We start from the raw sequence: 13,946 nt of genomic DNA, 5'->3' as shown, positions 1-13,946 counted from the left end.
AGTTTGATTCTCTGGACTTTACCTGTGAAGCAGCAGCAGAGGAGAGTCCAGATGAGGACGCAGATCAAAGTCATGTTTCTGATGAGGAGGATTTCTGTGGCTTCTGGTGTCATGAAGGTCAGCTGTCAGTCATCCAGTGTTCAACTCTCAGGACTATAAACTCTCCCAGAGCACTGGAGCATGGTGCTGCTGATGCAAAGTGGCTCTCTATGGAAATGCTCTGACTGTCTCCAACAGGGGGTTGGAACTCTCTGATGATGATTGATATAAATAGATAAATAACGTGTTTATAAGTCAAGTGTAATGGACTAATGGAGTGATGGACCTCTCCAAGGTGTACCCCGCCTAACGCCCAATGACAGCTGGGATAGGCTCCAGCCACCTGAGACCCTGGATTGGATAAAGCAGCTATAGAAAATGATGAATGGATTAAAAGATTTTTCTCTTCATCTCCCAAATTATTAAAAAGTGTAACATAGAGGAAAAGGTAAACACAATGATAAACATGCCTTTTTCCTCTTGCTGGTATGAAACTGAACATTTCTTTATATTTTCTGAAAAGTTGGTCAATAGAAATGCTGAAAATCAATACATTTTTTAATTGTTTCTGTTAAACAAAGTTTCAAACTTATGGGGTTTGTGCTTTTAGGGCCCAGTCAACACACAAACGGATACATTTGACCTATATCAAAAACATCATAATGGTGGAAAAGTTTTAGTTGTTTTACAATGCATGATGCCAAAATATAAGCATGTTTTTATTCACATCCCACCCAAACATACTACAACACTGAGCAAAGTTGAAAGGTGAAAAGCACTTGGACAATAACGCCACCCTACACCTCTTCCCACCTCCATAAAAACATTTCTGAACATGTAAAAGATGTGCTGTGTTATATTTGTGGAATTTTCACATTATACAAAATGTAAGTATGTTAAACTTTATTCAGACAACTATAAGAATATAATGTTCTGGAAGCACTGAAAATATAGTGATGTTACTATAAAGGAGCTGAAAGTAGCCTTTATAGAGAAAACACTTTGCTCTGTGGAAAGATTTCTTGTTCTGGAGTGAGTCTCTTGAGTCTTTAGACACTTTAGCTTTAATCCTGTTTGAAACATCCCCCTCTAGGATTTCATCCTTATTTTGTAGGAGAGAATATAATTTAGGATTGATAAAATAATGATTCATTTATAAAATGACTGAGTTAGGGTATGTCTGGTCTCATCAGTGGATCAATAGCTTTAATGTGCTACTGATTCAAAATATTTATCAGTATCAGTATCTTTTTTATTTTTTGTGATTAATGTGATCAGAATATCTCACTTCTGATAAAAATGTTTAGCAGGACAGCAATGAATAAGTCTTTTTTCATAACTCGAGGAATATTTTTACACTTTTGAGTGATATGTAAAAATATTGATCCACATGTAAAAATCTGATTTGTTGCTCTGTGTTATTTTCAGTTTTAATACGATAAAGTTTGATGAGATGAAATTGTTCAGAAATCAAAAAAATGTTTGGTGAGTTTGTTTGTCTCAGAGTCAGAAAGCCGTGAGCCGTGTCTCTGTGCAGTCAGAGGTTTTTGTACGGCGGCTCAATGAGTTTGTATCACTGTGGTACACGTTCGGTGGAGGAACCAGACTGGATGTTGGAAGTAAGTTTATATTGTTTTTATGGAGAAATACAATATTTTATATTTGAGGAATTATTTGAATGTCTTAAACTGAGTAAAATATGTTTATTCATCATTTTAAACTATTTCAGGATTCATAGTTTTACTTATCTTTGTGGAAGTCAAGTCAGATCAGCTTTGATGATATTTTTCTACGTTTATGTCAAACTGTATTTCAGAAGCTTTAAAGTCCAAAGACTAAATTTGACCAATGAGTGGTTTCAATTTTAAATTCTCTATTAGAATAATGTCATATGTGAAATTTAATTTGAAATAGTTTGCAGTGTTTTATCAAATAATGACTTTGCTCCATCTGAAGAACATTTAATGTTAGAACTGGTCTTCAGAAAATTCTTTTAACTGATGTATATTTTCACTTTTGAGAATATTGAAGTAAAACTTATAATGTCACATGTGTTTGTTTTACATCCCGTACAGTTTCAGATATTTCTGGTAAAACTATGAGATGATTTTCTGTCTCTGCTGAGAAGTTTCTTAAAGGGAAGTGAAACAATGTGTTAGTCAGTGACTGATGGAGCAGAAATTACATGTGACAGAAACTTCTACAAGTGGAAAGTCAACTCTCTCACACTAAAGGTGTCCAACTGTCTGCTGTTTGATTGACATTTTTATGGTTGCTGTCCTCTGACCTGACTGGTGTTTCCTAGGTGATACCCGTCCCACCCTGACGGTGTTCCCCCCCTCCACAGAGGGGCTGCAGAAGGGCAAGGCCACCCTCATGTGTCTGGCCAACAAGGGCTTCCCCTCAGACTGGAGTCTGTCCTGGAAGGTGGACGGCAGCAGCAGCAGCTTGGATCAGAGCACGAGCCGCTTTGTGCTGCAGAAGGACGGCCTCTACAGCTGGAGCAGCACCCTGAGGCTCCCTGCAGACCTGTGGGAGAAGGCCAGCTCTGTGACCTGTGAGGCCATCCAGGGCTGCCAGACTCCAGTCTCAGAGACAGTGAGGAGAGACCGGTGTTCCCAGTCCTGACCTGACTCACTGGGACTCTGATACTGATTCTGTTCTGTTCCTGCTCTCAGTCTTTTTGCTTTAAAAGTCTTACTGATTTCATCTTAAAGGTGTTTCTTGCTTCTGTTCGTTTGAAATAATAAAAACAAATCAAACTTGTATTTTTACTTCTTTTTCATGACATTTGAACCTTACAGCACTAAAATAAGTTAGATAGATTATCTCAGTCCAAAAGGAGACTCTAAATATCACACAACTTTGATAGAGATTGTTCTATCTAATTTTCTTTGGTTGTTAGGAAATATCTACAGGGCAGGATTACTGTTCCAGCAACACATCATCAGTCCGGTAAAACAAACCTGTCTCAGCACCATCTAACAGACCAGGATGGAGACTGAGGCCCAAATATAGTCAAACTTTAATTAACATTGACAGTAACAATGACTCTCACTTATATCAGGTCTTGAAACAGATCCATGTCCAACATTTCACGTATGAAGTTTTACCTAAAAAGTATTTTGATGATGATTTCACTTTAAAGTGTGAAATTTCCATTTTTATTTATTAAACTTCTAATGTAGAATATTTTTGATTAAATGAATAAACATGGATCTGATTTTTTTCAGAGCAAATAAGGAAATACATAAAGATTCATATTGAATAGAAGAAGACGGTATCGTCTGGATCTACTGTCAGCAAAATGTTCACACTCCCATTTATATGCTTCAATTAATGTTGATAGCATTTTAAAGAATAAACAAATTTAATAATTCATCAAGCTCATATCATAAATGTGCACCTGATTTCATATACTTCTGCATTAAAATTAGACAGTAGATTTATCTAATTAACAACATTTAGTTTTTCTCAGTTTCATCATTAACAGTGATGATATAATAATGGAAAATACACCAAGTATTTTTTCTGCAATGAGATATGGTGTGTTAAATAATTTGTTAAGAATGTGAGTTGATGTGATGTTTTGTGACAGTATTCTGTTACATAAACATATTTACTCTATTTAAAAGCCTCTGCTGTAGTGTAGCTGTGGATTTGTACAGATTTGTGTTTTTGTACGACCTTTTTTCACTGTGTGAGTGGCCAGCTGTAATCCTGCTGACCGTAATAAACTCCTGCATCTTCAGGCTGAACTCCACTGATGCTCAGAGTGAAGTCAGTTCCAGAATAACTTCCACTGAAACGACCAGAAACTCAAGACTGACGCACATTACCATCATGATTTAGGAGCTTAGGAGCTTCTCCAGGTTTTTGAAGATACCACTGCACATCATGGCTAACACCTGAACTGGCTTTACATTTTAAAGAGACAGTCTGTCCTGGAGAAACAGACTGAGATCCAGGAGCCTGAGTCAGGATGATATCCCCTGATGAACCATTAAAACGTAAAAAAAATATGACAACAGTTATTGAGACAAATCCAGCTTGAAGAAAAATTATCATCATCCAAGCAGAAGATCATTTCTTTAACATGGTCAATGCGGCTTGTTTCAGTGTTTCTCCATCAAAGCAGAGCATTATTGTGGTGAACCTAATTGTATCATAACATTTTCAGAGGAGAGTCTCACCCTGAACCACCACCTATTTTCATGTTTGGTATCAACTCATGAATTTAAAGGGATAGTTGGCCTCTTTTGAAGTGAAGCTGTATGACATCCCATACTAGCAATATCGTTTATGAACATTTTCTTACCCCCCTACTGCGTCCTGTGAGCCGAGTTCCGGCCTCGTTTTGGCGTTGACGAAAGTAGTCTGGCTAGTTAGCTGGTGTTTAAAAAATAAAGCGTTTTGCTTCTCAAAACAATATGCGTTCAAAAGAGTAATACATTTGCATCAGAAAATCGTTGTGCAGGAAAACGTCAGACCTCACAATCGCTTGGCGCTATTTTCTCTCCCTTCGTATCACTGGTGTTTAAAAAAGATAGAAATTGTGCAAAAAAGTTTCCCTCACATGTGCTCCTATGCTTGTGTTCTATTATAATAGTTTTCGATGTATATATATGAAGTATATACATATATATATATGTATATATATATATATATATAATGATATACATATAGTTATATATCTGCAGAAAATATTAGTGCAATCAAAGCTTCAATTGTTTAAAATCATTGTCAAGTTGAGCTTTTTTAGAAAACTACAACAAGATAAATGTTATTCAAATCTTATGGTATTGAGAGGATGTGCAGATTTCTTCTAGACCATTAAATCGCTGATAATTAGGATTTTGACTTTAAAGCTGCCGTCGGAAACTTTTTTTTAGTCATATTAGCTTGAACTGTCATGGGATTCTGAAAGGAGAATATTAAATTGGCTGTTTAGGAAAAATCCCGAATTCTGTAGCTCCCTCTGAAGCCTGTAACCGTGCTTGCAAAAATCGAGCGCTCCCGGCTGTTTTTAACCAATCACGTTAGGTTTATTATTTATCTATTATCTGAGCAGAACAGTCACCAACCACGTCTTCCATGCTGAGCGTGAGTCTGCCCCCAGCTTGTGTGCGCGCACACTGGTGTGAACTCACGTGCACAACCTCGTCCACAGAGGGGGAGAGCCCGAAAGTTGTATCAGTTCGAATTTTCCGACTTTAGACTCGGAATTTTGAAAACCTGCCGACGGCAGCTTTAATTGTATTTTCACTTTTTTTTTAATACACATAGTTGAGACAGTTGAGATGCACAATTAACCTGAGGTCAAAGGTCATGGGAGTAGCATATTTCATGATCTGTCACTAATTGCTCCTTTTTGCTTTTATATATAAATCTATAAGAAAATAAGATTAATATGGATTTTGACTGGATGAGATGGATGAGTTAACCTTTAACTGTTTAATAACCTCTAACGTGTGTGTCCTCAGTGAACTGTATCAGTCTCTGCAGCTGTCGGTTCAGTTTCTGTTCAGTCTGACTGAGGGAGGTTTTTGTACGACTGTTTTTCAATGTGTGAACACCCACTGACTGTTGATATGATGAGCACTCTGACAGTAATAAACTGCAGCATCTTCAGCCTGAACTCCACTGATGGTCAGAGTGAAGTCAGAGTTTGATCCACTGCCTGTAAAACGACCTGGAGTCCCTGATGCTCTGCTGCCAGCACGGTAAATGAGCAGTTTAGGAGTTTCTCCATCTCTCTGTTGGTACCAGGCTAAATGATGGCCGTTGCTATCAACATAAACATTCTGACTGGTTTTACATGTGATGGTGGCGGAGCCTCCCACAGCAGAGCTCACTGCTCCAGGCTGAGTCACTGTGACCTGACCTCTGGACTCTGAGGATACAGAGACAAAAACATAAAGCAGCTTCATGCTTTTGTCGGCTTCATTTCAGAGGGACGGATGTTCATAGAGGAGAGGAGTTTGATTCTCTGGACTTTACCTGTGAAGCAGCAGCAGAGGAGAGTCCAGATGAGGACGCAGATCAAAGTCATGTTTCTGATGAGGAGGATTTCTGTGGCTTCTGGTGTCATGAAGGTCAGCTGTCAGTCATCCAGTGTTCAACTCTCAGGACTATAAACTCTCCCAGAGCACTGGAGCATGGTGCTGCTGATGCAAAGTGGCTCTCTATGGAAATGCTCTGACTGACTCCAACAGGGAGTTGGAACTCTGATGATGCTGATTATCAAAAGATAGACACACTTGTTTATAAGTGGAAGTTTATATTGCATTTGTGGAGAGACAAATGGTTACTCATCAAGATGAATTAAATTATATCAGCAGCACAATGAAAGACCTCGTTCACAGTGACTTAAACAGTTTGTGTTTAACTGGCCTGCCTGCAGTCCAGTTCTGTCTCCTGTCGAAATGATCTGACTCATGAAAGAAAGAATCACACAACAACAAACTGTTGGGCAGTTAAAATCTTGTGTTCAGGATTAATTAACAGAAATATAACACAATGGTAAAAAAGCCTTTTTCATCAAACCGTCTTTGAGTCACCTGCTGACATGAAATTCAGGATTCATTTATATTTTCTAAATAGAAAATCGAAGACACTGAACTTTTCTTCTGAGCACGTTTGAAGTTTTATTTTGCATGTGTTTTTGTACAGGGTAGTGTTTACAAAACACAATGCTGACATCGTATTGTGGCAGGACTGTCTCTACAATGAAGAAAAACATGCATTTTTAACAAGTCGAACAACATTAAACTAAAGAGGAAATATTCTAAAATCTCTGTAATGATCATGTCATACGTTACTTTAAATCCCCTTTAAAATAAAGCATGTGTTCATTTGTTTAAGCAATATTTATGCTCCATATGTAGAATGTTTAATGTGAGTGAGGTGCTTTTCTGAACTGGAACTAAAGCAAAACTTACTTTGTAAATATGCCGACATCTGCTATTTTAACTTTCCCGTACAGTTTTAGATATTTCAGATCAAACTGTGTGATGATTCTCTCTGTGCTGATGTGCATCAGAGGTTTCTTAAAGGGAAGTGAAACAATGTGTTAGTCAGTGACTGGTGGAGCAGAACCTGACAGAAACTTCTTAAAGGAGAAAATCAGCTCTGACAGTAGAGATGTCCAAGTGTCTGCTGTTCTATGGACAAGTGTGTGGTTCCTGTTCTCTAAGCTGACTGGTGTCTCCTAGGTGATGTCCGTCCCACCCTGACAGTGCTGCCCCCCTCCATTAAGGAGCTGAAGCAGGGAAATGCCACAATATTTTACAGTTATTGCATTCTGTTGCTTTATGTGCATTCTGTAGCTTTTCTGTTTCTTTTTCTGCTATCGGTCTCAATAAACAGTCAATTGTTCTCAAAATCAGATGTGGACTATTTTTCAAATGAACACAAACTGAATACTGAATCCCTTTTTGTCCATTTTCAGATTTGAATAGGTACATATAAAACAATATCTCAACTGTGTTCGGGGTGAAAACACATATATTGGCATAGAGTGGGTACAAAGGGAAACTAAAATTCAGTGTGCACTAACTCCAGAAGATATCTACACTTACACAAGAGTTGTGTGACATTTATATACATATTAAAAAAAAAAAATCAATGGATACTATAATTATAAACATTTCTCCTGTTTTTCTCTCCTCTGAAACTCAGACAAAGGTTGAGTACAGACCATCGACAGGAGAAAAAACCTGAAACAGGGAATGAGAATACAGAAATAAGTCTTCAGTAAGAAGATTGAACATAGAATTTTCAGGTACGGCTGGCTAGAGTTACCACGACGGTAAAACACTCGGGCGTCGAAGTGCTGGCCGACACCTCCTCTTATCCTCCTCTGATGAGGGTAGATGATTTGCAGGTGCGAAGGAAAACGCACCTGCAGAGCCTGTGGCCCAACCCTGCTCCTTGGCTCCATCTTGAGGAAAAACTGAGGAACTGATGGAACTGATGCAAACAGATCCCAACAGGAAAATGAAAGAAATATTAAAATATTTCAGATCCCAAAGATTTGATTAAAAACTTGAAGAAAGTCTTCAATCCAGACTTGACATAAGTGTATATTTCTTTGAAGAAAACTGAGATTCTTTCAGCAAAATGTCAGGCTATCATTCAATCAATCTTGAATTTAGAGATCAGTCATCACGGTATAAAGTTAGATCAGAAAACAGAGACATACAGCACTGAGAACATAAATAGTCTCTAAAGGAAAAAAAGAACTGAGGTGTGACTTTTGTCAGTCACATTCTCAGTTCAAAGGGACTGTGATTTTTTATGAACCCGACCAACAGATGCTCAGAGGCTTTCCCTTCGGTCACATACACCCTCCTGCTTTCTTGTGTTTACTCCACCTATTTGCAGCCAATAATGCCATTTTTTTCCCCGCCTGTTGCATGTCTCCTTGCTAATCTCATCATTATTTTCCCATGAAGCTGCTTCACAGCACACACTAGATCAGACATGGGATGATGCCTGAGGCCACAGAGCTCAGATAACCTGCTCCACAAACTCCAAAGCTGAAGTTTTCGATATGTCAGCACATCATAAATTGTTGTCATGCTGCCTGCAAAACTTATCGATCACAGACCGCACATTAAATGTTCCTACACTCCGGATGTGTGCGCAGATACATTGGACTGCTATGTGCATGGACGTGCACGTTTTTGTCATTTGAATTTCAAAGTTTTTACAAGTCGTGGCGTTTGTGTCCAAGAGATTTTATCAAGTAAAGCTGTGATGATTCCTGAAGTGATGCTGAGGCCCAGGAGCTTAGATTTCTTACTCTGGAAACTTCAAACAGAAATTGGACGTGTTGGCAGAGCCAGAAAACATGGAAGTCAAAGTCAGCAACGATTCATGCAGTTAATGTCTGTGAGTAAAAATGAGGCCTTTCAAAGCTTTTGTGAAGCTTCAAATTTGATTCAAAGAGAAATGGAAGACACAATACTAAGTAGGATAGTAATGAACTTTTCATTTTATGGCATTTGATATTGCATATACTATGTATATAATTGTATGTTGTGAGCATATATAGTTTTACATTCACTAGTAGTGTATATGATTTATTTATCATGAAGTATACTTATATCATTTCAATATTTATAATAACACTCCAAGAAATCTTCTTCACATATTCTTTAATATTTAAAATACCTTATATTATTCAAGGATGTACAGATTTCTGGGAGAACTCATCTTTCACTATGAGGAGTTCTGATCTGTTTCTTAAAACTGATTAAAACTGGAGAAAATTATAGTTAATAGTGGCACTCCAGCCTGAAAGTTCTTCTTGATACACACATTATTTCATCTTAGAAATCAAAGGATATGAGGCTGCATTGGAGAAAGTCATATAGAAAAAGCTTGATAATATTTAATATGCTTGTGTGTGTGTTTGTCCTCAGTGAACTGTATCAGTCTCTGCAGCTGTCGGTTCAGTTTCTGTTCAGTCTGACTGAGGGAGGTTTTTGTACGACTGTTTTTCACTGTGTGAACACATCCTGACTGTTGATGTAGTGGTAACTCTGACAGTAATAAACTGCAGCATCTTCAGCCTGAACTCCACTGATGGTCAGAGTGAAGTCAGAGTATGATCCACTGCCTGTAAAACGACCTGGAGTCCCTGATGCTCTGGTGCTAGCATAGTAAAAGAGCAGTTTAGGAGTTTCTCCATCTCTCTGTTGGTACCAGGCTAAATAGTGGTTACCATCGTAGTAAACATTCTGGCTGGTTTTACATGTGATGGTGACGGAGCCTCCCACAGCAGAGCTCACTGCTCCAGGCTGAGTCACTGTGACCTGACCTCTGGACTCTGAGGATACAGAGACAAAAACATAAAGCAGCTTCATGCTTTTGTCGGCTTCATTTCAGAGGGACGGATGTTCATAGAGGAGAGGAGTTTGATTCTCTGGACTTTACCTGTGAAGCAGCAGCAGAGGAGAGTCCAGATGAGGACGCAGATCAAAGTCATGTTTCTGATGAGGAGGATTTCTGTGGCTTCTGTTGTCATGAAGGTCAGCTGTCAGTCATCCAGTGTTCAACTCTCAGGACTATAAACTCTCTCAGAGCACTGGAGCATGGTGCTGCTGATGCAAAGTGGCTCTCTATGGAAATGCTCTGACTCACTCCAACAGGGAGTTGGAACTTTCTGATGATGCTTGTTATCAATAGAGTTCATTAAGATATTAATCAGATCCTTGTCACGTTCCATCATATATGTTTGTTTCATTAAATCTATAAAATCTAAATTTGAAGTCATTGCTCATAATTCACAAACACCAAAATCATCTATTTAAAAAGTTTCATCTTCCTCAATAAGACATCTTCTCATAATTCTAACATTGAACAAGTTTTATTGTAGAATTGTTTAAGGCTCCAGTTCATTTCTGTTTTTAAAGTGTTTTAAATATAGTCGTGATTTCCTTTATTTATTTGATGAATTTATTGAGTATTTTGACACAAACTTCTTGATTATTAACTGAAATGATCTTTTGCATTGTTTGTTCCAAAGACATGTCTCTCTACTGTCAGAGGTTTTTTTTTAGAGCTGATCAATAATTATTCATCATTGTGGCTGAATCAGACTGAAATCTAACTGTCAGTACATGTGAATCATTGAACAACCAAACTGATCATTTTTCTGTTATTTGATATATTTAAAAAAAGCTATTTCACATGACTGCATACTGTTTGATCAGGTATTAGTTTATCTTTCAACAGAATAAAAGATGTGTTTGATGAAAACTTAATTGTGATATTTTGTTAAGTTTAAAAATGAGTTTCTAATGTCTGTTATGATGGATGAAAACATGTTGTGAATAAAACTGAACAAAAGTACTGTTTCTTCATATTAATGTTTAAGAACAGTTTTGTATTCGTGGGAAAACATGATTTATAAAATCATTTAACCTGTGTTATTGGTTTGAATGATTCTAATTCATAGTTCAGTGGTGAACAGCTTTTATTCTAAATGAACAAATATCAGAAAAATAACTCAACATTGGAGTCTTTGCTGTTTTATAAATTCTAAAAAATAATGAATATCAACAATCTTTCCGACATTACTGTAATCTGCAGACTTTGCAGGTTTAAGTTATCTTTGATGTTCTGTTACATTCTTCTCATTATTAAGCCTGTAAAGTTACTCACACAACAGTGTTGTTAGTATCACTTTGTACGCTGTCAGTAATCTCTGATGTCAACTCTGGTGAAGGTTTTATGACAATGAACAGGACTGGAGTTCTTATGAGTAAATTTGATCGGTTTCAACAGCACGAAGGCTCACATTACTGTTAATAAGAGATCAGACTACTTTTTTACAACTCTGTGTGGCATATATCAAATTAAATATCACTGCAGTTGATAATGTGATAAGCAGCAGAGTTTTATTCAAATATTTACATGAATATGCTCTAGCATTTAAAACAGATGAGAAATTGTGTTCATGATCTTTTTACCTAAATTATTTCACTACTTTATCTTCACTTCTGAAACCTGTCTGTTGCTGCGGTTCAGCAGTGATGCTCATCTGTTGTCATGGTAACTGAGGTGATAGAGGGAAGTGAAACCCTGAGGAAGAGTTTCACCTAAACTCTGTAATGTATCCTCTGTCTCTGCAGTGTGTGAGGTCCCTCTTTCCCAGATGGTGCTGCCCCCCTCTGGAAAGCAGCTGCAGATGGTGAAGCCCACCATCGTATGTCTGGCCAACAAGGGCTTCCCCTCAGACTAGAGTCTGTTCAGGAAGGTGGGAAGATTATTCACGCTGGTAATTTGGTGTTTTCTTCTTCTGATTTTTGGCAAATTACTGTTTTTTACCATAGAAACATCATATTTGTAGATAAATTCTGAAAGTGATATGATTGTGATACATTAGAAATGATCAACTAATCAAATAGATTTTACTTCTCAGCAGCTCTTCATTCATTTCACTTCCTCTCCAGCTGTGAGGTTTTTGTACGACGTTTGTGATTGATACACCTGAACAGGACGAATCAGATTAAGAATACAGATGGATTTCTAAAAAGTCTGGAAATGATACCATATAAAGGTCCATGTCAATGAAAATGTAGATGATGTTGATATTTCCTTCTGCTCAGGAATATTTGCGAAAGCTTTATTGGAATTTGTGGATAAATATATTTCAAACATCGGTCTGAACTGTGCATGAAATCCATATTTGACAATAAAAGCAGTTTGTGAGAAGGCTGCAGGGTGGTGTGGTGGTTAGAACTGTCGCCTCACAGCAAGAGGGTTCTTGGTTTGAGTCCCAGCCGGGCCTTTCAGTGTGGAGTTTGCATGTTTTCCCTGTGCATGCGTGGGTTCTCTCCAGGTTCTCCGGCTTTCTCTCACCATCCAAAAACATGCATGTTAGGTTCATTAGTGATTTAGATAGATTACAGGGTATTATTGAGAATGTCTTGGACAAAACGTCTGGAAATGTTGTTATCCACAGCACATGACAATAAAAATAGGGTTTATTTAGATGTTTCCTTCTGCTGAGGAGGATTTTTAAAACTTCACAGGAATTAGGAAGTTTCTTAAGGATCAGTGCTGTAATTTGATCAGTTTTTGGTCTTTTATCATAAAGTTGTGCACCCTTAGCTTTCAACTGTCTTTTAGTAAAGTTTTTTTTGCAGCTGTTCATTCAGCTCAGTTCCTCTGCAGCTGAAGGAGGTTTTTGTACGACGTTGTATCACTGTGTGAGTTGCCAGCTGTAACCACCCTGCTGACAGTAATAAACTCCTGCATCTTCAGTCTGAACTCCACTGATCGTCAAAGTGAAGTCAGTTCCAGAATAACTTCCACTGAAACGATCAGAAACTCCAGACAAACGAGTTGTGGCAAAAGAAATGAGGAGTTTAGGAACTTCACCAGGATTCTGAAGGTACCAGTGAAGGTAGTTACCCATATCTGAACTGGCTTTACATTTCATAGAGACAGTCTGTCCTGGAGCAACAGACTGAGATCCAGGAGTCTGAGTCAGGATGATTTCTGCTGATGAACCTGGAAAAAGAGGACGGAAGTTAGTACAACAAATTCATCTAACTAGACAAAAAATCATCAGTTTAAAAACATTTATAACAGATGAATGATGGTAAATGCTGCTCATTTCTCACCCTGAACAAGGAGCCCCAGGGTGGTCAGCAGCAGAGTCAGTGACATCATCATCATTGTGCTGCTGGTGTGTCAGTGTCTCTGAAAGGTCTGGACAGCCACTGATCAACACTGACCTCTTAACATCTGGGAGCAGAGAGGCAGGACACATATGCAAACACACAGAGTCAGTCAGCTGGAGCTGTCCTCTACATGTCAGGATGTTTCCTGCTTTCACTGATGAGTCTGTTGCAGTTAACATTAACATGATCACTGTGGTATATTAAAAAGTCTGATGCTGAACTGATCTGGCGTTTCATTCTGTGTCTCCAGATGGGTAACATTACCATTCTGATACTGTTGCAGACTTGTTATTTCAGAGTCACAAAGTAACTCTGAGGATCAGGATGTCAGATAATGTGCTCAGTGAGCTCAGGTTAATGAATGAACTGTCCCAGAACTTTGGAATAAATAACATGGTCCTCCATCTCAGAGGATATTTGTTCAGCTCCATCAGAGAACTTTATCAAGAATAAGAATTCAGAAAAATGCTTCAATAAATGCTTTGACGTCATGATTAGGAGTCTGATGGGTTAGTTGGTGGTTTAGTGGGATATGGTAAAGAGAGAGATGAGGGTGGGGTGGGTTTAGGATTTGAACAGATCACACAACTGCTCTGATATCAATGTGTCAGCGTTACTGTTCTGAGAATGCCCAGAAAGTTTGTTGAAAGAAGACGCTCAGAGGAAGAGGAGTTTGAATATCTTATGGCAAACACTCTACTTTATAAC

General features: G+C 38.1%; 2 gene segments (V, D, J or C); one reads left to right on the top strand and one right to left on the bottom strand.

The window, feature by feature from the left end:
* Window positions 1-319: 319 nt before the first annotated feature.
* On the top strand, window positions 320-2,805 carry LOC142367338 (Ig kappa-b4 chain C region-like). The segment is given in 3 exon segments: window positions 320-334; window positions 1,544-1,658; window positions 2,345-2,805. Coding segments are annotated over 3 exon segments (453 nt in total).
* A 9,949-nt stretch (window positions 2,806-12,754) lies between these two features.
* On the bottom strand, window positions 12,755-13,233 carry LOC142367337 (Ig kappa chain V region 3368-like). The segment is given in 2 exon segments: window positions 12,755-13,065; window positions 13,179-13,233. Coding segments are annotated over 2 exon segments (366 nt in total).
* Window positions 13,234-13,946: the final 713 nt, after the last annotated feature.

This window comes from Odontesthes bonariensis, chromosome 18 (genome assembly GCF_027942865.1).
Source record: "Odontesthes bonariensis isolate fOdoBon6 chromosome 18, fOdoBon6.hap1, whole genome shotgun sequence".
Lineage (NCBI taxonomy): Eukaryota > Metazoa > Chordata > Actinopteri > Atheriniformes > Atherinopsidae > Odontesthes > Odontesthes bonariensis.
Note: the sequence above shows the minus strand (reverse complement) of the source record. Positions and strands in the feature narration are given on the sequence as shown.